The sequence below is a fragment of the Mesocricetus auratus genome, unplaced genomic scaffold, assembly GCF_017639785.1.
Source record: "Mesocricetus auratus isolate SY011 unplaced genomic scaffold, BCM_Maur_2.0 Super-Scaffold_100006, whole genome shotgun sequence".
NCBI lineage: Eukaryota > Metazoa > Chordata > Mammalia > Rodentia > Cricetidae > Mesocricetus > Mesocricetus auratus.
The window spans coordinates 11,673,800-11,701,786 of NW_024429190.1; the positions used below are offsets into that span (position 1 = coordinate 11,673,800).

Consider the following 27,987-nt stretch of genomic DNA (forward strand, 5'->3'; position numbering starts at 1 on the left):
AACATTCTCTTCCAGACCCTGTGCATATGTTCTGCCTAACTCCAATTTGTCCTGCAGCTAAAATTGTCCACCATTCAGTGTTCTCCTTATACCCTGTGTTGTGTTTTCACAGCAAAAGAACATGAGTGTAATGGTGTAGCTATGTGATTTTTTTCTTAGTATTTGTCTTCATTGCTAGTCTGCATGTTTACTGAGATTAGTAGCCATATTTTTTAATGGATCAATAAACTATTAATAGCTGTTTTACTGTGTGGTTATAAAAATCAGTTATGTGCCAAAATAGCCACATGGTGGCACTAAAGTTTTAGTCAATTGCTATGGAATTATAGTCCTCAAATTTTTATCTCATGAGTGTATATATATATATGTCATATATGTGTCTATATATTCAAAAATTCATTAAAGCTGAGAAAATGTCTTTATAGTTGTATGAGACAGGAATTTGTAAGATACCCCAGACTTTCTAATATTTTTGCCTTGCCAGATTAGTTTCAAACTACCTTTTAGAGATACTTGTGGTACATTTATTTTTGAGCAATAATGAATTGTTTTGCATATCTTTGGTTCCCAAATTAAAAATAACAACTTTTTGGTATCCTCTGTCTCAGTAGCCAGTGTTTGTAATAGACATTGTTTGAATGAGTAAATTATTAGTTCCATTTTCTAGCCTTCTGAATATGCTACTCAAGTGTTTGGGACCTCCTTAAAGTCATATTTGAATTAGTCTCTATCAGAAATGACAATAAAATAGTGTAAGCATAAAATAACGCAGTTTTCTTTTCTCTTGAAGCTTCACATGGCAGTGCTAACAGTAAGTATACACTTGGAAACCAGGTCTCTGTCTCTAAATTGATTTCCAGCAAGTGAAGCACTTAGACAGTAACCTTTCCCTTTCTCCATTTTTGTGATTTATGGCATTATAACATTTAAATATTGGATATATCAGCTGGGTGGTGGCGGTGTGTGGCTTTAATTCCAGCACTCAGGAAGTAGGGGCAGTCGGCTCTCTGTGAGTTCAAGATAAGACTGGCCTACAGAATGAGCTCTGACAGCCAGAGCTACACAGAGAAACCTTGTCTCCAAAAACAAAAACACACTAACAAAAAATTGGACATATCAGAGCTTTAATAAGATATTATAAATCTTCAATGTATTTCTTTGGCATATATGTTATGTAAGAGAACGTATCAGAATATAGCTATTAACACTTAGGATTTCTTTTTATTATGTAATAGATTCCAAGTTTTTTTGCTTTTGAAGTTTTGTGGACTATTTTTAAAAAGTTTTATATACCCATGGGTATAAAATGATGGTAGAAAATTGAGGTACCATTGATAAAATATTAATTATTTAGGTATTTTATGGCTCAGTCATATTAATTACTGATACTTTACACCAATTTTAAGAAACTTCTACGCAAGCCGGGCGTTGGTGGCGCACGCCTTTAATCCCAGCACTCGGGAGGCAGAGGCAGGCGGATCTCTGTGAGTTCGAGACCAGCCTGGACTACCAAGTGAGTTCCAGGACAGCCTCCAAAGCCACAGAGAAACCCTGTCTCGAAAAACCAAAAAAAAAAAAAAAAAAAAAAAAGAAACTTCTACGCATTTAGTATTAATAGCTAGTTCTAAAGATTCCATGTTCTTGCTGGATATGGTGGCACATGCTTTTAATTCCAGTACTTGGAGGCAGAGGCAGGCGGATCTTTGTGAGTTAGAAGACAGTTTGGCCCACAGACAGCCAGGAATACATGGAAAAACCATGTCTTGAAGAAACAAATAGCAAACAAAAGATTCTGTGTTTTTTAAGATTTATTTATTTATTATGTATGCAACCAGATCTCATTATGGATGGTTGTGAGCCACCATATGGTTGTTGAAAATTGAACTCAGGACTTCTGGAAGAGGAGCCTGTGCTGTTAACCTCTGAGGCATCTCTCTAGTCCCTGATTCTGTGTTCTTAATAAAATAAGCTTTAATCCTATCTCTGGCTTGAAATATGCCCAGATAGTACTTAGTTAACAGCACAAATTGAACCATTTACATAGACAATGTATTCAATGAGAAGTAATCTAGTAAATTTTGGAAATTAAGAGCTTTATATTTTCCCTTAAACAGCTATATACAAATCCCAAGGAACCTGAGGTAAGATGGTAGTATATAAATGGTAATGTATGTATATTATATATAAGTATGTTTGTCTGAGTTGAGGCTGTAGATTATGTTATTAGACTACTGCATGAATAGAGCAATTAATTTATCATGAACTTTATATTTAATTATTATGTGATCTTTTAGAAACTATGTAAGAATGCTAGAAAAAGGAAAAACAACACTGATTAGAGATAAGGCTATTCTGTAACATGTCAACATTAATCATAAATGTGTAATCGTCATACTTTATTATTTAATTATTTCTTTTTATGATCTTTTGGAAAAATAGAAGATACAGCATTATTCTGAACTCTTTAACCCCTGAATTCTCCCTGTTGTTTTTAAAGACTTTTTGAGAGCATTAGGTTGTAGTTTTGTTTTGTTTTGTTGACTTTTTTGAGACAAGGTTTCTCTGTGTAGCCTTAGCTGTCCTGGAACTAGCTCTGTAGACTAGGCTGGCCTCGAACTTGCTTCCCAAGTTCTGGGATTAAACGTGTGCACCTCCACCCTGCGCTTAAGATCATTAGTTCTTTACTCCGATCTTTAGATTCCCTAACTTGCATTAGTTCTTTACTCCGATCTTTAGATTCCCTAACTTGCTCAGTGAATCCTGCACCTTGCTGCCTGCTAGTATTCAAGTCTTTTGTGAAAGACTCTTCAGCTCGCTGTCTGAACTAACTTTTTTCTTTTCTAAAGTTCTTTCCCAGCTGAGCCCCATGGTTTAACCCTATCAGTTGATTTATATATTTCCTAAGAAGATTAGGAGTTCTTGAGGATGAGGTGTTGTTTTCTGCCTTACAGAGTGAATATTATAGTCTTAAACACCTAACAGTCATTTGTGCCGCTTTCATGACTTTTGTACCTGTGACACAGAGATGGAATGAGAAATCGTTTGTTTTCTCATTCTATTTTGTCTCTCTTTCCTAGTTTTCTTTTCTTTTTTCCCCTTGCTTCAAATTTTCCTTCTCTAAGCCAGTGGATTTAGTCTAACTGGTGATATTCAAGACTAAATTGTTTTTAAGTCCTTAGTATTTTCTATTTGCAAGATTACAAATAACCATGCAAGCAAGGGGAGGGGGATTGCTGCACACAAGTGAATGCCAAGTCATTAATGCCCATACTGGTCTTAGGTTCTGTTCCTTGAATCTCTTTCCCCAACCCTCTGTTTTTAGAACACACTGTGTAGCTGTAGATCACCTTGAACTTTGTATCTTCCTGCCTCCACCAAGTGCCCAGTTGTTTATGTGAGAGGGTTTGAGATTATAAGGTATCACATGCCTGGTTTATTGGGTCCTGGGGATGGAACCCAGTCTTTGTGCATGTTGGATAAGCACTCCTAACTTTTTCTCCTGTTTAGTTTCAAAATGATTTTTTTTTATTAGGATTGAGAAGTTTCCCAAACTTCTCTTCCCAAACAAAAACTTCCTGACAACCTGTTAGAAGATTGAAATCTGGTTAATTTTGGTTCATAATGTTATTTATTTGCAATTTTAAAAGAATTAATAAGGGGTTTTAAAAAAATAATAGTTTTAGAGGTGATAAAATTAAGCTTACCTTTAGAAAATCTGGCAGAATGAGAATAAAGCTGTTAAATTAGTGCTAGCACATACTGAAATGTGGGAGAGTATTAATAAGGCATGTAAGCCAAATAAGTCTTAATTTGTAATAAGTCATTAAGAATTATATGTATGAATTTCATTAGACTAGCAATCTTACTATTTCATGGTCTAATCCTTTGTTCCTATTGGCGTTGATCAATGTACAATTTTAATTGCCTATTTCAGGAACTGAATAATAGGTGATCCTAAATATGTGTTTAGAGTCTTAAAAAAAGTTTCATTATTAGAGACAAGGTGTGGTAGCACACCTAGAATTGCAGCACTCAGGAGGCTGAGGCAGGAGGATCATGAATTTTGGCTAACCTGGGCAGCATAGCAAAACTCTGTGTCAAGAATAATTCCTTATGAAACTCTACTTAAAGATGAACTGTAATTGTGTTCATTTTGTACTTAGCACTGTCACAGACATAAATGGTCAGACCAAGTCTCTGATCTTTAGATGCTAATATTTTTTATCATTTTTTAAAATTTTAAATAGCTTGTTTTACATGTCAATCCCAGTTCCCTCTCCCTCCCCTCCTCCCGCACTCCCCTTCCCCCCCTCCCTCCCACCCTATTGCCAAATCCTTCCACATAGGGGATATCAGAGTCTGTCATTTTACTCTGGGTAGGGTCCAGGCACTTCCCTAAGAGTCCAGGCTGAGAGAGCATCCCTCTTTGTGCTATAGGCACACGAAGACTGTTTGTATATCAGGGGTAGACACTGATCCACAGCTCAGGGCCCCATAGGTTGCCCAGGCCTTCTTGCTGACACTCACATTTGGGGGGGTCCAGATCAGTCCCATGCTGGCCTCCCCACTGTCAGTCTGGGGTCCAAGAGCTCTCCCCTGTTCAGATCAGCTGTCTCTGCTGGTTTTGCCAGCCCATTCTTTGCCAATTTGCTCATCACTCCTCTCTCTCTGTCACTGGGTTCCTTGGGTTCAGTTCAGTGCTTGATTGTGTGTTTGCCTCTGCTTCCATTAATCACTGGATGAAGGCTCCCGGATGGTTATAGACATCAAGTTCATTATCAGGAATGGGCACTCGAGGTGGTCTCTCCACTATTGCTTAGCTTGCCAATTGGTGTTATCCCTTTAGATCACTCGAGGTCGCTCTGGTGCCTGATCTGTATTCCATCCTATGATTCCCTCTTCCCCCATTCTACCCCCACCCCCTCAACTTCCTGTTCCCCCATGACCAACTCTCTTCCTCTTCACCCCCTCTCTTCTTCCCAGGTCCCACTCCCCACCACCCCTCGCCGTGTTCCCCATCCATTCAGGGGATCTTGTCTCCATCCTCTTCTCTTGGGTACTATGCATATATGCATATCTTTTAGGTTCTTTCCTGTTTCTCAGACTCTCTATCAGTGGAAGTGCAAACTGGCACTATCCTGATCCATGTCTAAAATCCATATATGAGTGAGTACATACCATGTTTGTCTTTTTGCGACTGGGTTACCTCACTCAGGATGGTTTCTTCCAGTGCTATCCATTTCCCTGCGAATTTCAAGATTCCATTGTTTTTTTCTGCTGAGTAGTACTCCATTGTATAAATGTACCACATTTTCTCTATCCACTCTTCAGTTGAGGGGCATCTAGGTTGCTTCCAGGTTCTGGCTATTACAAATAATGCTGCTATGAACATAGTGGAGCAGATGCCCTTGTTGTATGAACTTGCCTCATTTGGATATATGCCTAAGAGTGGAATTGCTGGGTCTAGTGGTATATTAATTCCCATTTTCCTGAGAAATCTCCATACTGATTTCCAAAGAGGCTGTATGAGTCGGCACTCCCACCAGAAGTGGAGGAGTGTATTTTATGAGGAATGATAAACAATAAGTAAATAGAAATTAGTCAAAATAGTTGAAAGTAGTAATGCCATGATGAAAGTTTGAAAACTTGTTGTCCTGGTCAGTGATGAGGTAAAGATCAGAAAGATCAGAGAAAGAGGGCTTGTAAGGCTGTTTTAGATTGACACAGCCATAGACAACATCTCCATTGGACCACTGTTGGAGTCATTTTTTTTTTCAGATCTGTGAAAGGTACCAGTGTATAACAGGCAGCACAGCACTGTGGTTAGCATGGTATGTTCTGGGGTCAGATTGCAGCTCTACCACATATGAGCTTCGTCAATAATGAGAACAATAACACCTACATCAGAGTGTTGGCAGAATGTTTCAGAATATAGACACACTGAGACCCTAAGACAGGAAGTATTTATAGACAGAAAAGATACACTGTGTCTGGTGTGTAAAAGGGAAAATTGTAGAAGAGGTTAGTAGAGGACAGATAAGGAGGGTGTCATAGATTTTATTCTAAGGACAGTTGAGAAGCCAGTGGAGAGGGATTTGAGGAAAGGAGTGGCATGGTCTCATTTGTGCATCAAAGTCTGTTTTTATTGTAGTCCTCAGAATTGAACTGAGGTCTTACCTATGCCCTACCCCATCACAAGCCTTTTTTAAAAAAAAACATTATTTTGAATTGGGTATCTCAGTATGTTATTCAGGTTGACCTTAAATTGTGAATTCCCTGCCTCAGCATACTGAGTAGCTGGGGATGAAAGCATGTGTAATCTATACCTGACTTGATTTGTATTTTCAAAAACTCTTGGCTAGAGAACAGAGAATAAAGATCACATGGATTTATGATTCACTTTGGAGACAGACTGAGAAGTCTTTCCAGTGGATTGGAATGTAGAGTGAAAGGCAGCCTGAACATGTTTGAAGTTATTAAGAATTAACACTTTTAAATAATCATTCTTTAAATTTGTATGCACTCGTGTCTACTTGTCTGAATGTGCATCATGTGTGTGCAGTGCTGTTAGACTCCAGCAGTGGGTGTCAGATCCCCTGGAACTGGAGTTCCAGGTAGTTTTGAACCTCCTGATGCAGGTGCTTGGAATTGAACCCAACTCCTCTGTAAGAGTAATAAGTGTTCTTAGCCTCCACCCTCAGGATTAACATCTTTTGTAAAACAGTTATATCTTTACAATAAAGTAATCAGTTTAGGAATCAAATAATAAAAAATTAGCAACTACTTAAAGATCTTTATTTACAAAATAAATTCTCATGGTATTTAGAGGCTAGAGTTGACTAGAAACGTGGGCAGGCAAGAAGAATAGGCATTGTTTACTTGACAGTTATACATATCACTGACTAAGAGGACACTGTGTATCTAGCCCATCTGGAGGGAACTTGTTGCTTTTAGGCACCTGCAGTCATCTCTAATCTGACCTATCTCTTCTATTGTATTCACAAGGCAGCCTTCTGAGCTTGGTTTGATTTTTTTCCAAATAGGCAGACCAGTTATAAAAGCAATTCTCTTTTAAAATTAATTTATTGTAACCAGTCTTTTAGGTTCAGGCAGTATAAGCTAATTTCCCAGGAGCTGCTCACCTGTGATTAAGTTGTATGGTAAAGTATAACAGCAGATCTATGAGACCAAATCTTAGAGAAAGGTAACAGGAGCATTAAAACTGTTCTTGGTCGCTCCAACATCCTCAGTTCCACATGGTCAAGGATTTACTCTTAACCAGATGGATGAAGTTTACCTTCTGTGTTCTGATTTCAGCTTATATTCACTCTATCTGCCTTTAGCACCTTCAGCTCTGTCTACAAACTACATAATTTATATGGGCAAAACATTATTTTAAGCAGAAGTCTTTTAAATTAATTTTATTTTATTTCTGCATGTATGTATGTGTGTGAGTGGCAAGGGTGTGGGTATCAGAGGGCAACTTTGAGGAGTCAGTTGTTCTTCTACTGTCTGTCCCTGGGGTGAAACTTGGGTTGTCAGACTTGCAATGTGAAAGTCCTTTAATCTCTGGGCCATGTCAGTGGCCTGAAAGAACTAGTTTATTCTCAGTAGTATATGTTTCTTATGAGGAAATTTGTTCTCTATATTCTACCACACCTTTACCAGTTATGATAGCAGATAGCAGTAATGGGTTTTATTGCAGGAAATAACACTTGATGCCATAAACCATAGTTCCTTTTTCCATTTTTAAAATTCCTGTTGCCATTTACTCACTCCTTCCCTAAATCACCACAATGGCTTTCTAGCAATTCTTATGACTTCCCTGTCTGTATTCATTCATTCATTCATTTATTCTTCCTTTTTCTTTTTTCTTCCTTTTTTTTCTTGAGACAGGGTCTTTCTATGTAGCTCTGGTTGTCCTGGAACATGCTGTGTGGACCAGTCCGGCCCCTAACTCACAGAGATGTGTCTTTCTTTGCCTCCCAAGTGCTGGAATTAAAGGCATGTGCCACCATACTTGGTCCTTCCTTGTCTATCTTAGTCACTGTACTTTTGCTGTGAAGCAACACCATGACCAAAGAAACTCTTACAAGAAAAAGCATTTAATTGGGGTTTGCTTATAGTTTCAGAGGTTTAGTTTGTTATCATCATGGTGAGGAGCATGCTAGCATGCAGGCAAGTGCTGGAGCAGTAGTTGATAGTAACATCCTGATCTGTAGGCCAAGAAGGGGTTGTGGGAGACAGATAGACAGACACTAGGCTTGGTGTCACCAGTGACACACTTCCTCCAACAAGGTCACCCTCCTAACCCTTTCAAATAGAGTTCTGCTCCCTCTGGCGACTAAGCATTCAAACATAAGAGCTTATGAGGGCCACTGTCTGCATTTTTAAGGTATACAAGTGGTCAGGTCCTGGAATCAATGACTTATTTAAACCTTCAATAGACTTTGATGAACTTAGAAAAAAATCCCAAACCCTTACTACTGTCAACAAAGTTTCACAACTACACCTCTCATTTCCATCTAGGTGGCTTCTTTTTAGATTCTAAAAAAATATATTTCTTCTCAATTAAGAGTTTCTGCATTATTGTTCTATCTACCTGAGGCACTGGCCCATAGGTTTGTATATTTCAGAATACCACCCCTTCAGGAAAATCTCCCTGTCCCCTCAGAATACCACCTCTTCAGGAAAGTCTCCCTGTCCCCTCAGAATACCACCTCTTCAGGAAAGTCTCCCTGTCCCCTCAGAATACCACCTCTTCAGGAAAGTCTCCCTGTCCCCTCAGAATACCACCCCTTCAGGAAAGTCTCCCTGTCCCCTCAGAATACCACCTCTTCAGGAAAGTCTCCCTGTCCCCTCAGAATACCACCTCTTCAGGAAAGTCTCCCTGTCCCCTCTAACTGTAGCTCTTCTTTCTCTTCATTATGTACTTCCTACCACAGCGTCCGCTTTGTATTGTTCATGGCACACATTTTATATGAAATTATCTTATTTTCTTTGTTTACTGGCTAGAATCTTTGCCGATTCTCTGGAAAAAAAAGAAATCTTTTCTGCCTTGTTCACCTTCTAGCTCAAAGTAGACATTTGATAAAGCATTCATTACATGAATGAATGATTCCTCAACTGGTAGAATTTAATGGTGATATTTGCTGCCTAACTTATTTTTAGCTGAGAGGAGGGAGATTAAGTCATCATGCCTGGAACCATTACTCCTGGGTAAAATAATGCTGTGAGACAAACAAACAGGAAGCATAGGGGGTATTAAGTGAAATGTTCCTTTATATGAGGTAAAAATCTGTTTTTTTTTCAAAATTAACTTCTTTCTCTGTTCTCTTTGATTTTTTTCTAGAAAGTGACTGAGATATACCAATTCAAATTCAAATACACAAAAAAGGGAACCACTATGGACTTTGACAGGTAGAATCTAATTGTTTAATGAATGCAAGAAATGTATAGAAGTGAAGTAAATATAAACTTCTATATGGCCAGAGGAGACTCTGTCCTAAATCTTTTTGTCATTTCTCATAAGCCCTATAAAACACCACTATTATGAGTAGAAATGATAATAATTGTTTTAATGTCTGAAGTCTATAGACTAAGCTGGTAGGAGTAGAGGCAATGGTGGATGTCAGGCTCTTAAAATTATATTAATAAAGGGGCTGGAGAGATGGGGCTCAGTGGTTAAGAAAGTACTCTTGCAGAGGACATAAACTTGATTACAAGCACCTACCTCAGGCCATTTACAACTGTCAATAACTCCAGCTCCAGGGGAGTCACGCCTCTGAGGATGCCTGCATTTGGGCACATACCCACATGCAGACACACCTACACATAACTAAAAATAATCATAAATAAATATTGAAAAAACAAACAAGATTTAATTGAAAATGTATTAATAAGGCTGTCAGCATGATGTTGGGTAAAGAACCCATATGACTGTCTCTGGCTATTATTCCAGTGACTCTGTGGCTATGTTGATTTTTTCCGTCTTCAATACTGGCAGATTGAGCCTGAGGGAACTGAAACTCCTGGACTATTTGCTTGATGTACAAATACTGTCACCTGCTTATCCATACACATAATATTTCTTGTGTGCCACTCTTTGAGAAACTCACATGCACTGTGTTTTCCTATCAAGTCTTAAAATCCGTGTTTTAGATACAACAACAAAGAACAAAAGCAAGGAAGACCCTCATGCACATGGAGATGTTTGTTAAGGACAACATTCTTCTCCCAGAAGCTTTGGCTTCAGCCAACAGGCATGGAGAACTAAGGACTGCTGATGAAATGGAATAGAAGTAGATGAAATGTTATAAAAAGACTGCTAGAAAGGGGCTTCAAATGGGGGAGCTTCAAAAACGCTGCCTTTTATCTAGTTCTCCTTGAGGATTTCTTTCCAATACTGTCTTAGGGTCTCTGTTGCTGTGAAGAGGCACCATGATCGCAGCAACTCTTATGAAGGAAGCATTTAATTGGGTGGCTCACTTAAAGTTTCAAAAGTTCAGTCCATTATCATGATGGTGTGCAAGCAGATGTGGTATTGCATCCTGTGTCTGAGAGTCCTGTATCTTGCAGGAAATAGGAAGTTGACTGAGATATTGGGCAGTATCCTGAGTATAGGAAACTTCAAATCCTCCCCCACAGTGATATACTTCCTTCAACAAGGCTACACTACTCCCAACAAAGCCACACCTCCTAATAGTGCCACTTCCCATGAGATTATGGGGGCCAAATGCATTCGAACTACCACAAATACTTCCTTAATTATCCTCTCATTTGTGAGACTTGCAGGAAGTACTCAGATATAAGAAGAAAAGTCAGTTCCAGAAAAGAAATTTAAAGTATTAGCCACATTTAATTAGTATTTATATACTATTTTTTGAGGCAGCATCTCATGTGGCTCAGGCTGACCTTGAACTGAACCAAGCCCAGCTGCAGACCGTGTATTTCACTCTTTTCTCCCCACATAAACAGTTGCCCTTACTCTCTAAAACTCCAATATACATATTTTTGACAACCAGATTAATGTTTTTTTGTTTGTTTTAAAGACTCATGTTGAAAGGCAAACATTTAGTAAAGCAGATGGGTAAATCTTTCAGATACTAAGGAGGTGAGAAATTAATAGATAGTATAAATTTCTAGAAAGATTGCTTAAATGTGGGTCCTGAATATTATCTTCTAATGTGTCCTGGGACTTTCATTCTGGCTGGTTAAAAATCCTGGTAGACAAAACCTTTAAGTTGTTAGAAATCGGTAGAGGAGTTAAAATATCCACTTAATATATGTCTACTTTGTGACTTCTCTGCTGCCTCCAAAAATCAGGGATTGACCTAATATTTTAATTACTTGGGATGATTTTTTCATTGCTTAGTGCCAATATGTTCAAGGCACTGCAAATACAGTTGTAGCTTGTCCTTAAAGGTACTCAAAATGTGAGACTAATTGGGAAGAAAACTTTGGAGGGAAATGAAGATTTTGAATTCATTTATTAGTTCAGCAAATATTCATTGGGTAACTAGAGATCGAACCTAGTACTGTAGAGATGAAAGAGTCAGCCATTCATAGTCTATATGGGAACAAATAATTATTCTGGGGGAAGGTGAAGAGCCTTGAGCTAGGTAGGTGCTAGGGGAGCATTGGAAGCAAAGCAGAGAGCACAGTGCAGCTGAAGTGAATAGCATTTTCAAATGCATGTGGTGGAAAAACTGGATAGTAGCTGCAGGAGAGGGTGGAGGCAAAAGAAAAATTAGTTGTACATACACCACTGCCTGCATTGATTGAAGGGGATGGATATGATAGAAGAGTTTTAAGCAAGAAGGTGACATGAACAGACCTTCCTTTTGGGAGTATTAATTTGTGGAGAATGTCTTGTAGTGTAGACAAAAAGAAAGAAGAATAGATGCTTTGGTACAATCATATGGCAAATAAGTGTAGAGCTAGTGACTGATTTCATGCTTGGGGAGCTGCAGAAATGTCCATAAGCTTATCTCACAAATGGGCTAACTGACCTAGAATGTGTGCAAATGACTTGACCGAGGTCATTCAGCTGGTTAACAGTACAGCTGATATTAGATGCTAGGTTACCTAATTACAAGTCCATTGTTATGAGATGTGGTTATTTGAAAGCCAAAAATTTAAAAATGATCATATTTAAAATACTTTAGGGTTGTTATTCACAAATACTTTGCCATATACATTTCAAAAAGTACATCATTCCCTTAAGTTACCTCTTAAAATTTGTCTACAAAATGTTCTGATGTTTAGTTTATTAGATGACATAGCCAGTAGTTGTACTGTTTTGGAGCATATTGTAAATATTATACATGATTGAAATTGAAAAGTGCCACTTTTCTATGATTATAGTAGTAGTACAAGCTTTGAAAGTGGGACAAACAGTGAAGATATTAAGAAAGCCTGTTCCCTACTGATCCGCCAATTGTATATACTGATGCAGAACCTTGGACCCCTTCCTAATGATGTTATACTTACCATGAAACTCCATTATTATAATTCAGGTAGGTAGAGAGATATCTTTGGTCAATTCCTTCTTAAGTGCTAAGTGATGCTGTATATGAGTAGAAGGATTTTATAAGCATCTGAAAGATGTTTGTTACTATGTATGAAATATTATTGTCACTTATGCTATTGAAACTTAGTTTGCAATATGTTTTGTCCTTCCTTCAGTGACTCCATATGATTACCAACCCCCTGGCTTTAAAGAAGGGGTGAACTCACACTTCCTCCTATTTGATGGGGAGCCTGTGAGCCTTCGAATGGGTTCAGTCTCCTCTGGCTTTCACAGCATGAAAGTAAAAGTCACAACAGAGGCCACTAGAATGCTCAGTGGGGAGAACAGTCCTGCCCAGGAGACCGGCACTACTGAGATAGCTCATCAGGGGCTTGACTGTGATGAGGAAGAAGAGGACTGCAGCAGCCACGTAAGGCCAAGTTTTAGTGATCCTTCATTGCTTCAGTTAAACACAGTTGACATTTTTAAGTGTGTTCAGGTCATGTCACACTAACAGAGTCCAGTGGACCATGTGAGGTATGAAAACTGAAACAAAACTAGCCTCTGACGTCAAGCACTTTTTAGTAAAAAAAAAAAAAACCCACAGTCTACTAGAAGGAAATGCATGGTGTTAGATTGTCTAGCAATAAGAAAAAATCCCCAATGTGTTTTATTTTCTATTAAAGGTACCTATATATTTATTTTTCCATATGAAAGTAATATATTTTTAATACTTAAATATTCTAAGTATTTGATATGTTCATACTCAATAGAAGTATACACTAACTCCTGATTACTATAGTAACTGGGCATGAGGAGGTTAGGGAAGAAAAATTTTACTGATTAATCTGAATCAGAGGGGAAAAAAAAATGAAACCAACGGCCATGACAAGAATTGTGGTTTGATCAGTGAGGAGAGCTGAGGGGTTGGTGGACTTGCAGCCAGTGGGGCTGATGGGTTGAGCTTAGAGCCATTGACTTTGCTTGTTTCTGTAGAGACTTGAAGCTGAGGACTTGGCAATTGTCTGAATAATGTTTGCTGTGTGGTGACATTGTAGTTAAAGGATTCTGAAACAAAAACATTTTCAAGCTGTTTAGTAGGAAGGGATACTATAAAAACAGTTAAGGAGGTATTTTAGGATAACTTTTTTGTTTTTTGCCTTTGAATCCTACATTAAAAAGATGACTATAAAGGCTGGAGAGATAGCTCAGTGGTTAAGAGCACTGGCTGCTTTTCCAGAGGTCCTGAGTTCAATTCCCAGCAGCCACATGGCAGCTTACAACTGTCTAACTCCAGTTCCTGGGGATCTGACACCCTGTTCTAGCCTCTGTGGGTACCAGGCATGCACATGCTGAACAGACATACATGCAGGCAAAACACCAAGACATAGAATAATAATATTAATAAGAATAATTACAGAAAAAAGTATGCTGGGAGCTTCTGTAAATACCTTCCAAATATTTAATTCAGTATTGTATTTAGTATATTGAAAGGAGGGAGGCCATAGTCTCAACTCAATATGACAAATGTAGCTAAACAATAGGGTTTTTGTCTTTTTAGTTCTTTCACAATGTCAGGCATGAAAATAACTAGATTCTGGTGTGATTTTTTTCTTTTGATTCTGTACCAAGGGATAAGTAGCTAACACAGAAAAACTAATAATAACATAGCAACAACAGCAGTAATAGTGATTAAGAAAAGAATGAGAATGTTTTAGATGTTTCTTTTGAGAAAATATTTAGAGCTGAGTGTGATGGCGTACACCTTTAATCCTAGTACTTGGGAGGCAGAGGCAGGGGGATCTCTATGAGTTCAAGGGCAGTCTGGTCTACATAGTAAGTTCCATAACAGCCAAGGCTATATAGAGAAACCTTATCTCAATAAAAAAGGAAGAAAGAAAATTTTAAAGGGATTGGATGAATGGCTCAATGGTTAAGAGCTCATACTTATTTCGTAGAAGACCTGAATTTCATCTCCATCACCCATGTTTGGTAGTTCACAACCACCATTATCTTCAGCATCAGTGGGCTCTGTCACCTGCAACCTCCATGAGCACCTGCCCTCATATGCACATACCTATATATGCACATATCCTTCATATGTGTGTGGATGTGTGTATGGATGGGAATACTTTCTATAAAGGACACACATAATTAAAAATAAAAGAATAACTAAATAAGAGGCAGGAATGGTTCTACCTGCCTCAAACATGAGGGGCAAAGTCAGGAATAACAGAGGTTCAAGACCATATACATGTATGTTTAAGATCAGCCTGGGCTATCTGAGACCATGCTTCAGAAAACCAAAAGGAAAAAAATAAATCAGATTATCTTTCTCTTTTGCCAAATAAATGTAAGCAGGACAACCTGACAGGGGAAACTATATTTACAAGAATCTGGACTTCATAGTAAACTTAGTTGATGCAGTTCCTCTCTAAGTGATCCATTTATTTTAGAGAATATAATAAAATTCCTACTGACATTTTCCCACTAAACAGTTTTATTGTTTTTCTTCCTAGAAAGTATTCACATTCATACACACATTCACAAAAATACATGGAACTTTACCTTTACATTAAAACCAACAAAAGTTTTTTTTAGAAAGTTCTCTCTCTCTAGTTCTGACAGTTCCTCCTTATAATTTTACCCTCTGAGAATATCTATATAAACATATGTAGAAGTAATCATACTCAAGTACTCTGATTTCTGCCTTTTGCTTGACTATCAAAAATGTGATCTCATTATTGTGCTTATTTCTTTCATTTCCAATGCTGTTTCCAATGCTCTGTTTGTTTGTTTGGGGTTTTGTTTTTAATTTTTGTTGCTATTGAGACAGAATCTTGATATGCAGCCCTGATTGACCTGGAACTTGCTCTGTGGCCCAGGCTGTCATAGAACTCATGGGTACCTGCCAGTTTTTGCCTCTCTAGTGCTGGGATTGTGTTTGTACCATTATACTCTGATTGAGCCTTGCTTTTGTTTTTTGAGACAGACTCTGTGTTTCCCAAGCTAATCTCAGTCTATGGGAACATGCTTCAGCTTCTCAGGTATTGGAACCAGAAATAGGTGCCACTAAGCCTGGCTAGTATTCTATAAGTTTTTCTTTCTTCTTTTTTTTTTTTTTTCGAGACAGGGTTTCTCTGTGGCTTTGGAGGCTGTCCTGGAACTAGCTCTTGTAGACCAGGCTGGCCTCGAACTCACAGAGATCCGCTTGCCTCTGCCTCCCGAGTGCTGGGATTAAAGGCATGTGCCACCAACGCCCAGCTTTTTTTTTTTTTGAGGGTGAGGTCTTTCTTGTATAGATATTGCAGTCTGTTGCCCTGGAACTCACAGAGATCTGCCTGCCTCTGCCTCCTGAGTGCTGGGATTAAAGGCGTGCACCACATTTACATGCATACTTTCCCCTGCACACCCCAAAGAGTATCTATAGGGAATGCACATAGTTTTAGGCTTTGTCTTAGTCACTGTTCTGTTGCTGTTAAGGGACAGTATGAGGTGTCTCTGTGAAGAGACAGCTTATAAAAGAAAGCATTTAATTGAGGGGCTTGCTTACAGTTCCAGAAGGTTAGTCCATTATTATCATGGCAGGGAGCATCATGGCATACAGGCAGACACTGGAACAGTATCTGAGAGCTACATCCTGATTCGTAGAAAGAGAAAGAGACTGAGTCTCAGATGGGTTTTTGAAACCTCAAAGCCTATCCCAGTGACATACTTCTTCCAACAAGGCCACTCCTTCTAGTTCTTCTCAAATAATGCCACTCTCTGATCTATAAGCATACAAATATATGAGCCTATGGGTGATGCTGTAACGATAAACGGCACACTTACTGAAAGTAAAACTAAGTATTTATTGTAGAAATTACTCACAAGATACCAAACAAGTAACCCAGATGAGCCGAGTAGTTTTCTGCCACCGAACTGGAAGCTGAAAGCCGGAAAAAGAGATCAAGACTTCCGTTGTTCAGTCTTTTATACCTTCCCCGTAGCGCCCCCTAGTCATGCCCAAAAGTGGGCCTGGATAGTGATGTAGTTCACCTCATATGTACGTATACGTCTTTACGTCTGTCCGTATACGTCTTTAGTCATGCCTAAAGTGGGTATGGTTAGCGGTGTGGTAAACTGCTCTTTTATTACCTCACCTGTATGTGCCTCTAGTAAGTCACATGGTTAATGGCGGCATTGTTTTCCTCCTACATATGGGGGTCAGTTTTATTCAACCCACCACAGGCTTGCACATTTTTAACTTCATTAGAAAGCACAAAATAGCCCGGTGTTGGTTGCTCAAACGCCTTTAATCCTAGCACTCGGGAGGCAGAGGCAGGCGGATCTCTGTAAATTCTAGACCAGCCTGGTCTACAGAGCGAGTTCCAGGACAGCCTCCAAAGTCACAAAGAAACCTTGTCTCAAAAAAAAAAAAGCACAAAATAGTGCTGTACCCATATTTATTGTGCCAACAGTGGAATAAAGATCTTGTACTCTTGAAAACAATCATTGCATGAGTATGTTTTCTGTAGTCTGCTTGATGTGCTAACACCACATGATTTTTAGCATCTTTTTATTTCATTTTACATTCCAACCAAAATTCTCCCTCTCAGCCTTCCTCCCACCTCCCACACAGCCCCGCCCCACATCTACACATCCCAATAGGTAAGGACACCCATGGGGAGTTGACAGAGTTTGGCACATTAAGTTGAGGCAGGACCAAGCCCCTCCCCTCTGCATTGTCTGAGCATGGCATCCCCTCATAGGGAATGGACTCTAATAAGCTAGCGCGTGCACCAGGGATAGATCCTGTTCCTACTGCCAGAGGCCCTTTAGATAGCCCAAGCTTCACAACTGTCCCCCACATATGGAGGGCCTCATTCAATCCCTTGGAGGTTCCACAGCTGTCAGTCCAGAATTCTTTTTTTGTTTTTTGTTTTTCGAGACAGGGTTTCTCTGTATTGTTTTGGAGGCTGTCCTGGAACTGGCTCTGTAGACCAGGCTGGCCTCGAACTCACAGAGATCTGCCTGCCTCTGCCTCCCAAGTGCTGGGATTAAAGGCGTGCACCACCTGCGGATCCAGAATTCTTAAGTTTCCACAAGCTTGATTCAGCTGTCTCTGTAAATTTCTCCATCGTGATCTTGACCTCCTTTGTTCATGTAGTCCCTCCTCTCTCTCTTTAAATGTATTCCTGGAGTTCAGTCTGGTGCTTGGTTGTGGAGCTTTGCATCTGGTTCCATCAATTACTGGAAGAAAGCTCTAACTCTCTATAGCTGTGGATTGTAGTCTGGTCCCATTTATTGGTTTTTTTTTGTTTTTTTGTTTGTTTGTTTGTTTGTTTTTTTGGTTTTTACGAGACAGGGTTTCTCTGTATTGTTTCAGAGGCTATCGGTCCAGGCTGGCCTCGAACTCACAGAGATCCGTCTGCCTCTGCCTCCCGAGTGCTGGGATTAAAGGCGTGCGCCACCACCGCCCGGCCCATTTATTGATTTTTGCTCTCAGTGTCTGCACTACTAATGTTCTATTTAGGAAGGAGTCTCCCGTGCCAATGTGTATAAGGCTACTTCTCACTTTCTCTTTTATCAGGAACAATGTAACTGGCTGAATGTTGAGGACCTTGATCCACTTGGGTTGGGTATCAGGGTAACTGTAGCCTCCTAAAAGGAGTCTGGCAATGTTCCTTTGAAAGATCCTTCAGTCTTTCTCTCAGGACCCTCGCCCCAAAGACCACCAGGGAGCTGAAGTTCGTTGCAAAATGCAAGAGGATTTTTATTAAGCCAGTGCACTGGGGTTCAGCAGCCTTGGGAAAGAGTAAACCCTGGGCAGAAATTACAGTAAGTTTTTAAAGCCTAAAACTGCAAACGGGGTGGTGGGGGTAAAAGGGGAGTTTGGTAATCGGTGCCAGACCTTAATGCAAACACGTATGCTTGTGGCTGACTGGCTCGTTATCTGTCTTAGGCAATGTCTGTGCCCTGGCTGAACTTTGTGACCGACCTAGAACCTTGAGGTCTGGGGAATGTTCCCAAGTCCTTGAGGACTTAGGTCTGGGAAATATTTTCAAGTCCTTGAGGACCAGGGGAAGATGTTTCAGTGCTCACGTCCAAGGAAGGGACTGCTTAGTAATTTTCCAACTATTGGGGGGCTAACTTTTGGAGCTCTTCACCTTCTGTTTCTATTCAATTTGAGGAGTATTGGTATCAGCTCTTCTTTGAAGTTCTGGTGGAATTCTGTGATGAAGCCATCTGGTCCTAGGGGTTTTTTTATTTTATTTTTTTGGTTGTTGAGAGACCTTTGATGATTGCTTCTATTTCCTGAGGGGTTATATATCAATTTAGTGTTTGTCTGGCCTTGATTTAATTTTCATATGTGGTACCTATCCAGAAAATTGTCCATTTCTTTTAAATTTTCCAATTTTGTTGAATACAGGTTTTTGAAGTATAACCTGATGATTCTCCGGATTTCCTCAGTGTCTTTTGTTATGTTTCCCTTTTTGCTTCTGATTTTGTTAGTTTGGATATTCTCTCTCTCTCTCTCTCTCTCTCTCTCTGCTTTTTTTTTTTTTTTTTTTTTGGTTTTTCGAGACAGGGTTTCTCTGTATTGTTTTGGAGGCTACCCTGGAACTTGCTCTGTAGACCAGGCTGGCCTTGAAAAATCCACCTGCCTCTGCCTCCCAAGTGCTGGGATTAAAGGTGTGCGCCACCAATGCCCGGCTCTCTCTGCATTTTTGTTAGTTTAAATAAGTTTCCTCTTTCTTGTTGATTTCCTTGAAGAACCAACTCTTTGTTTCATTGATTCTTTGTATTATTCTCTTTGTTTCTGTTTTATTTATTTCAGGCATAAATTTGATTATTTCCTGGCATCTACTCCTCCTGGGTGAGTTTGCTTCTTTTTGTTCTAGAGCTTCCAGGTGTTCTGTTTATTTACTAGTATGGGATTTTTTCAATTTCTTTATATAGACATTTAGTGATATGAACTTTCCTGTTAGTACTGCTTTCATAGTGTCCTGTAAGTTTGGGTATGTTGTACATTCATTTTCACTGAATTCTAGAAAGTCTTTAATTTCTTTATTTCTTCCTTGACCCACGGGTGATTCAGTTGGGCATTGTTCAGTTTCCATGAGTTCGTAGGCTTTCTGGAATTTGCATTGTTGTTAAATTCTAAGTTTAAGCCATGGTGATCCAATAAGATGCAGGGGGTTAGTCAATTTTTTGAAATCTATTGAGGTTTACTTTGTTATCAAGTATTTGGTCAATTTTAGAGAATGTTCCATGAGGTGCACAGAAGACGTTATATTCTTTTGCGTTTGGGTAGAATGTTCTATAGATGTCTTTTAAGTCCATTTAGGTCATAATATGTGTTGATTCCTTTGTTTCTCTGTTAAGTTTCCATCTGGGAGACCGGTTCTGTGGTGAGAGTAGAGTGTTGAAGTTTCCCACTATTAGTGTGTGGGGCTTGATGTGTGATATAAGTTTTAGTAACGTTTCTTTTACAAATATGGTGCTCTTGTATTTGGGGCATAGATGTTCAGAATTGGGACTTCATCTTGATGGGTTTTTTTCTGTTACAAATATGAGATGGCCTTCTTCATTTCTTTTGATTACTTTTAGTTTGAATTCTAATTTATTAGATATTAGTATGCTACACCAGCTTGTTTCTTAGGTCCATTTGATTGGAAAATTTTTTCTCAATCCTTTACTCTGAGATAATGTTTGTCTTTGAAGTTGAGGTATGTTTCTTGTATGTAGCAGAAGGATGGATTCTGTTTTCATATCCAGTCTATTAGCCTTTGTCTTTTTATAGGTGAATTGAGTCCATTGATATTAAGGTGTATTAATGGCCAGTGGTTGCTAGTTGCTATTTTTTTATTTTTGTTGTTGTTGGTGGTATTGTGTGTGCATTTCTCTTCTTTGGGATTTGCTGGTGTGGGAATATCTATTACCTGTGTTTTTGTGGGTATAGGTAACTTCCTTGGGTTGGAGGTTTCCTTCTAGTACTTTCTATAGGGCTGGACTTGTAGATAGGTATTGTTTAAATCTTGTTTTGTCTTGTAATGTCTTGTTATCTCCATCAATGGTTATTGAAAGCTTTGTTGGGTATAGTAGTCTGGGCTGGCATCTCTTAGTGTCTGCATTTCCAGGACCTTCTGACTTTCATTGTTTCCATAGAGAAGTTGGGTGTAATTCTGATAGATCTGCCTTTCTATGTTATTTGGCCTTTTTGCCTTTACAGCTCTTAATATCCTTTCTTTATTCTATATGTTTAGTGTTTTGATTATTATGTGGTGAGGGGACTGTTTTTGTTTTTTGTTTCTTTGGTCTAGTCTGTTGTTCTGTAAGCTTCTTGTACTTCCATAGGCTTGCCCTTTTTTATGTTGGGAAAGTTTTCTTCTATGATTTTGTTGAATATATTTTTTGTGTCTTTGAGCTGAACTTCTCCTTTTTCTATCTCTATTATTCTTAGGTTTGATCTTTTCATGGTCTCCTAAATTTCTTGGATATTTTGTGTTAAGAGTTTGTTGGATTTAACATTTCTTTGACCAATGAATCTATTTTCTCTATTGTATTTTTAACACCTGAGATTCTCTCTTCCATACTTGTATTCTCTTATTTATGGTTGTAGATTTTCCATTTCCAGAGTTCCCTCAGTTTGTGTTTACTTTATTGCCTCTATTTCAGTTTTTAAGTCTTGAACTATTTCCTTCACCTGTTGGATTGCTCTTTTTGGGTTTTCTTTAAGGGATTTGTTTATTTATTCCAATTTTTTGTTTGCCTTCTCCATTTCTTTAAGGGAATTTTTAATTTTCTCTTTAAAGTTCTGAATCATCGTCATGAAGTTATTTTTTAGGTTGTTTTCTTCTGCTTCATCTGTGTTGGGATGCTCAGGTCTTGCTATTGGAGAACCACTAGTTTCAGGTGGTGCTGTATTACTCTTTGTGTTGTTGAGTGTATTCTCACCCTGTTGTCTCCTCATCTCTTCTTCCAATCAGTACAGGTGGAGCCTGTGCTTCAGGGGGTCCGTCTTCCTCCAATTGGTGCAGTTGATGACTATGGCTCTGTTGATCTCTCCTTCAGGAGTAGTCATGGAAGAGTCTCGGGTGATCCCTCTTCCATGTGTAGGCAGGGCCATGGTTCTGGTGATCATTCCTCTGGGTGCAGGTTTGTGGCTCTTGTGGTTGCTGATGCAGCAGGGTATCTCGTACAGAGGATAGCACTGGATGCTGACTTGGACACAAGTGCTCTTTTCCAGAGGGACTTCTTAATACAATTTATGGAAGACATTGCTGTTGATGCTTCCAGGTCACCATGGCCGCCCCCTCACTCTGTCTCTCCGTCTCTTCCAGGCAGGGGCCAGAGCTGCTGCTTCGATCCCTCCCTTTCTGATGCTTCTGGGTAGACTGATATTCTCTACCAAGGCTAAGATCAAAAGGGGGGTGATCCTGTCCTCAGAGTGACTGCAGACTGCAATGCTCTTCATCAAAACTCTTGGCTGCTCTTTTGGCATATTTTCTTATTGCTGACATTTAAGCATCTTTTCACTAGTCATTATGGTTTTTTGCTGGGGTATCTTTCTTCATTGATGTAAAAATATTTTGGAGACTAACAGTGTATACTGCTCTTCCAGAGTACCTGAATTCATTTCCCAGCACCCATATCAGGTGGCTCACAACTACCTGTAACTTTAGCTCCAAGAGGACCCATTGTGTAGCTTTTTTTGTTGTTGTTGTTTTTTGTTTTTTTTTGTTTTACGAGACAGGGTTTCTCTGTATTGTTTTGGAGGCTGTCGGACCAGCCTGGCCTCGAACTCACAGAGATCCACCTGCCTCTGCCTCCCGAGTGCTGGGATTAAAGGCGTGCACCACCACCGCTCCGCCATTGTGTAGCTTTTGGGGCACCTGTATTCATGTGTGTTCACACACACACACAGATACACATATGTACATAATTAAAAAATCTGATAATCATCCTTTTTTACTTATTTATGTTGTAATAATTTGTCATTGTGGTCTTTTGGGAGGGAAAAGCTGTTCATTTAATATAGTCTAATCTTTTGTTCTGATAGCTTTTTTTTTTTTTTTTTTTTTTTTTGGTTTTTCGAGACAGGGTTTCTCTGTGGCTTTGGAGGCTGTCCTGGAACTAGCTCTTGTAGACCAGGCTGGCCTCGAACTCACAGAGATCCGCCTGCCTCTGCCTCCCGAGTGCTGGGATTAAAGGCGTGCGCCACCAACGCCCGGCTGCGCCACCAACGCCCGGCTTGCGCCACCAACGCCCGGCTGATAGCCTTAAGAAACCTTTCTCTAAGGTGATTAATAATAACCTCATATATCTAGTTTTAAAAAGTTTATTTCATTTATGATATGAGGTAGATCAGACTCCTTAATACTTTTTAATCTAAGTATTATATACATGCAGAAAAATGTCTCAGTAACTACTCACAAACTGAACAGTTGGGTTGGGACATAGGTGAGGCAAGCAGGATGCCTAGGAAGGTGAGCTATACTCACCACTATATCACCAACATAAACAAAGTGTCCAGGGAGGATGGATACCCTGGAGTGCCATGAGTGAGAGCCTCCTTAAATTGTGCTTCTGGATTCTTGCTAGTTTCACCATGTGTTGTCCCTACTGAATAATCTAATAATAACATCAGTCAGATCAAGAAATAGGGTACTACTACCTGCTTAGAAACAGTTTTAACCTCACAGTTCCTACTCTAATTAATAAGAACATTGTCATCCTTCCTTCTATTAGCAAGTATTTGTTAATTCCACTGCTGGTATACATTTGCATATGCTCCAACTTGGGGTCACTGTGACTAGTACTTCTAAGATCTATGGAGCATGTTTCTCAGTCAAATACACACACATTACTAGTGGGAGTCAGGTTGATAGGATTGGAACTGCTGGGTCAAAGGGTGTGTGTGCAGTTAGCTTTGATGGGTACTGAAAAACTGTCTCCAGAGAGCTTTTACCACGAGTTGCATTCCTTCCTACAGTTGAACCGGCTTCACAGCTTCATTCACTGTGGCGATTTTCATCTTTTTTTTTTTTCAGGTATATTGTGTATGTTGAGTATGTTTCATCTTGCTAGTAATAAGGATTCTGGTGTGTGTGCAATGGTATGATGAGTGTTCAGTGGTATGGTGAATGTGCAGTGGTATGATGTTGTGTTTAATGTTCAATTTCCTGCTAAATAGTGAAAATCAGCACAGTTGTCTGACTTACCGATATGTAGGAATTTTACAGATACATTCTACCTGGAAGAAATTTGCTAAACATGTGTAATAAGTATTTTATTTAACTTTATGAATTTCTTTTTCACTGTTTTGTAAAAATGTTTTATGAAGTTTTTTTAAGGAACATAAAACTATTTCTTGACCACTGTTCACCATTATTTACAATAAAATGCACAATATACAATTGAATGACATTTGGTAATATAAAATTATTTTCTTGGCTTCTGTTGAACCAGTAATCCAAGTACTGAAAAGGAGAGAATAAGGGTAAAGAAAAATGTGCAGGTCAATAATTTGTATTACTAAAATTTTGAACAGAAGTTCTTAATTTTAGAAGAATCCAATTTGTTAGTCTTTTCATCTGAGTGTAGAATGCTGCTTAAGAAATGTTTGTTCAGGAGACTTAGGCAGGGATCCAGTGCCCTTGTTTGGGCTCTGGGTAACACCCACACATACATACACAGGAAAAAAATTAAATACTTAAAGAAAATAAATGCTTGTTTACTTCAGAGTTTGCAGAGATATACCCTTTATGTCTTTCTCTAAGGAAAGAAGTTGTTTGTTTTTCTTAATTATGGGGATGAGGTGTAGTGTTGTTCCATAGTAGAATGTGTGCTAAGCACATGTAGGGAACTAGCTTCAGTTTGTCCCAGCACCAGGATAGGGGTGGAGGGAAACAGAAATAAAAATCACAATAAATATTTATATATAAATACATATACACACATGTATATACACACATATGAACATACAGATACCATTTTCTCAGTCACTTTGATGTGGAATTATTTATGGTGTTTTCACAATTTAGAAATCTTATTATGTTTTTGTAATTGTTTCCTTCTTTTTCTATCTAGTGCTACTTATTTGAGTACCATTTTTTTATATATGCCCCCAAATCAGTATTTTTTATTAGTCTTCAAAAAGTCACCTTTTAGTTTTTTTTATTTATCTGCTTTTGTTTTTTCAAGACTGGGTTTCTCTATGTGACAGTCCTGTCTATCCTGGAACTTATTCTGTAGACCAGGTTGGCTTCAAGCTCACAGAGATCTGCCTGTCTCTGCCTCCCAAGTACTGGGACTAAAGGTGTGCACCACCACCGTCCGGCTGCCAATCAGCTTTTTATTAACAATGAGAGAAACACATTTTCATAGTGTACAGGATATTCTACACTATTTCTCCCTTTTTAAAAAAAATCTTTTAACCTTAACATACTAAAACTATATATACAAAAACACTTATTGAGTGAGAATTACAGTTACAGTATCTAGTTTATTTATATTTAGCAAAATTAGAGGAAATACTCTATTATCTGTCTTGGTGAGTCTAAAGTTTTACATCTAATTTACATCTTTTATCATAACTAATTGAAACTAGTCTTCAACTCCATCAAAGGATATAAGGTTATAATATTACCTATGTAAATAGGAAGTATATAGCAAGCTACTTCCAAACATTGAGAGAAATAAAAGAAACAGCTGGCTGTGTATACAGTCACCCAGATTTCCTCTGCAGTGTTGGGGCATCCATCCCTGGTCTACAGGCCTAGAATATCTGACAGACTTTTTTTTTTTTTTTTGGTTTTTCGAGACAGGGTTTCTCTGTATTGTTTTGGAGGCTGTCTTGGAACTCGCTCTGTAGACCAGGCTGGCCTCGAACTGGTAGAGATCCACCTGCGTCTGCCTCCTGAGTGCTGAGATTAAAGGTGTGTGCCACCAATGCCCGGCTCTGACAGACTTTTTAAGAAGCAGGAATTTTGAAGAACTGTCCTACCCTCTCTTGGCAAAGTTTAACATCACTTTTTTTTTTTTTTTTTGCATCATGCTGGTCTAGTTTGGATAGTAACTGCCAGCAATTGAAGCAGGGACTTTTTTTCTCAAATAGCTAGCTTTTGCCATAAAGAAAACAACTGCATACAGGGTTTTTCAATGCCCATCATCCTTGTTGAAGTAGGTTGGTGCTGCCAGGAGCAAATGTATCTCACTATCATGAAAAGCCTTAGGTTACTAAACATATTAAATGCCATAATCTGTAGGTTTTGAAGTGTTTGAAGACCATCTATCTACTTAAATATATCTGTGTATGACCTTAAAAACATATCCAACATGAATATAAGTTTGACTATTATATATGACTGCCGCGCCTGCTGCGCAGCCTATATCCAAGAATGTGCGAGGGTGTCGGGGATTGACAATACAGAGACCCGAAGGCTCCTCAAGAAGGCTCTCTTTTATTCCTATTCTGGCTGGTTATTATATACCCTGACACCAGAGGCTGACTTGGGTGTGTCAGAAGAGGAGGTTAGTCTTTGGAAAAGGTCGAGGTCAGGGCGGTTCCGGTGGGCCAGCCCTTTTCAGGAACTTATTGTCCCAGGCATTGTATTGTTTTTAGTAAACATTGTCTTACAGTTGCCAACTCCCAGACTGATGGGGAAGTGGGTCTCTGCCCAAGGTCTGGTGTCCCTACATATGACTAATTATTAATCTGTATTTTTAATTATACTTTACATTTTTAAACGAACTTCATAAGCACAATACCCAAACAAGAGTAGAAACATACATACAATATTAATAGAAATAACTTAAATTTGTATCAGTAAGCTAAAATCCATACCAATGGGGTAAGCCATCTTTGTGGGGCTATGGTCAGATCCTGCTGACTTGCCCAGTTCATACCTGAGATGGGGCGTGTGGATTGAGAAAGGGTTGGTAAAGATTCTAAGAAGACAGAGATACAGGATACAGTTAGGAGGGCAATCCAGTGAATACTGAATGCCCCAAGTTTATTTTTCAGCATTCCCAACCAAAAAAGGGAACACATGGTATCATGTATATAGAACAAACAGACTTCCTTAGACTCAGTTCCTCCTTATTTGGCCTTGAGGGTCAAGAGTAACCACACCTCAGACCAGAGCTGTTGTTATTTAGATAAGACACCCAAGACCAAGATCAAACATCCTACTGCAGCCACACCTTTGGCCTTTAGGTCTTATGACTTACTAAGGACAGTGTTGAACTCTAACCTTGAGCCAAGATGAAGTGGAGCCATCTTATGGGCCTGACATGCCAATGTAAAATATTTTGAATTAAAGTAGATTAAATAATCTATTCTTCTTCCCTATTATTCCCATATCATACCCCCCTTTTTCTTTTAGAAAGAGATCTTTGAATTTAAGTCTATTGTTTAGCTTTTTTTTACTATGACCAATAACAACTTGTAACCAACCCCCCTAAGATGATAATAAATATCCATAATCTATCTTTTGGGTATGTGGGAGCCATTCTCTAGACTACTTCCTGTTGTTTGTGGGCATTGGTAAACTTTGGGGGAACCTTGAGAAAAATCAGGATAATTGTTAAGTCTTGACTGGAGTTTTCTGTGAGGCTGGATTATCCTTGAAGCTGTTTTAGATGCAGCACTCACAAACTATAACAGGCATTTGGAGATGTTGGATCATCTGATCCCCTTGTTCTGAAAACACACTTTTCAGGTATTAACTTTTAAAGGTAACATACTTTTTTTTTTTAATAAGTAGGGAATATGTGGTATGAACAACCCAGTTAAAGATGATTGTTTTTTTTTCTTTTACATTTGAGCAGGTAAAGTATATGTTGCATGTTTTGTAGTTTTTTTAGGTTTATTTCTTTGTCTGTAGCAAGAATTTTCAGGGTATCTTCCCTAGTTAAACCTGATACATATCAACGTGGAATGAATCCACAGCCTCTTGTCTCCTGTGGAAATAAAAGCATAATCTCCTCCCCAAAGTAACAAAGCTTTTGACTTCCATTTTGAAGTCAAGGCATTTTTTTTTTTTTTTTTTTGGTTTTTACGAGACAGGGTTTCTCTGTATTGTTTCGGAGGCTATCAGTCCAGCCCGGCCTCAAACTCATAGAGATCCGCCTACCTCTGCCTCCCGAGTGCTGGGATTAAAGGTGTGCGCCACCACCGCCCGGCTTGAAGTCAAGGCATTTTAAAAAATATATAGTTAGTTTAATCCAACAATTTTTATAACTCATTGTGTCTTAGCTACTGTCATTTCTTTATTAGCAATCAGAAAAACTAAAGACAACACAATAACATACAGAACCCAGACTCTCTTTGTATTTCCCATCTTTACATGGATTATTATATATATATTTCTCTATTACTTTTTAAGGACTTTATTTATTTATTTGTTTATTTGGTTTTTTTGAGACAGGGTTTCTCTGTAGTTTGGAGACTGTCCTGGAACTCGCTCTGTAGACCAGGCTGGCCTCGA

The 27,987-nt window shown here is 38.8% G+C and overlaps 1 protein-coding gene across 4 annotated transcripts in view; it reads left to right on the forward strand.

The window, feature by feature from the left end:
- The window catches only part of Hormad2 (HORMA domain containing 2), a 119,705-nt gene that overhangs the window by 22,371 nt on the left and 69,347 nt on the right, over positions 1 to 27,987 (forward strand). For 3 of the 4 annotated variants that reach the window (XM_040746813.1, XM_040746810.1, XM_040746811.1), the window contains 5 exons: positions 791 to 811; positions 2,115 to 2,141; positions 9,353 to 9,420; positions 12,367 to 12,518; positions 12,688 to 12,941. In XM_040746813.1, the coding sequence (XP_040602747.1) occupies positions 791 to 811; positions 2,115 to 2,141; positions 9,353 to 9,420; positions 12,367 to 12,518; positions 12,688 to 12,941 (522 nt within the window). The remainder of the gene's footprint in view (positions 1 to 790; positions 812 to 2,114; positions 2,142 to 9,352; positions 9,421 to 12,366; positions 12,519 to 12,687; positions 12,942 to 27,987) is intronic. The other variant, XM_040746812.1, reaches the window with a different exon arrangement.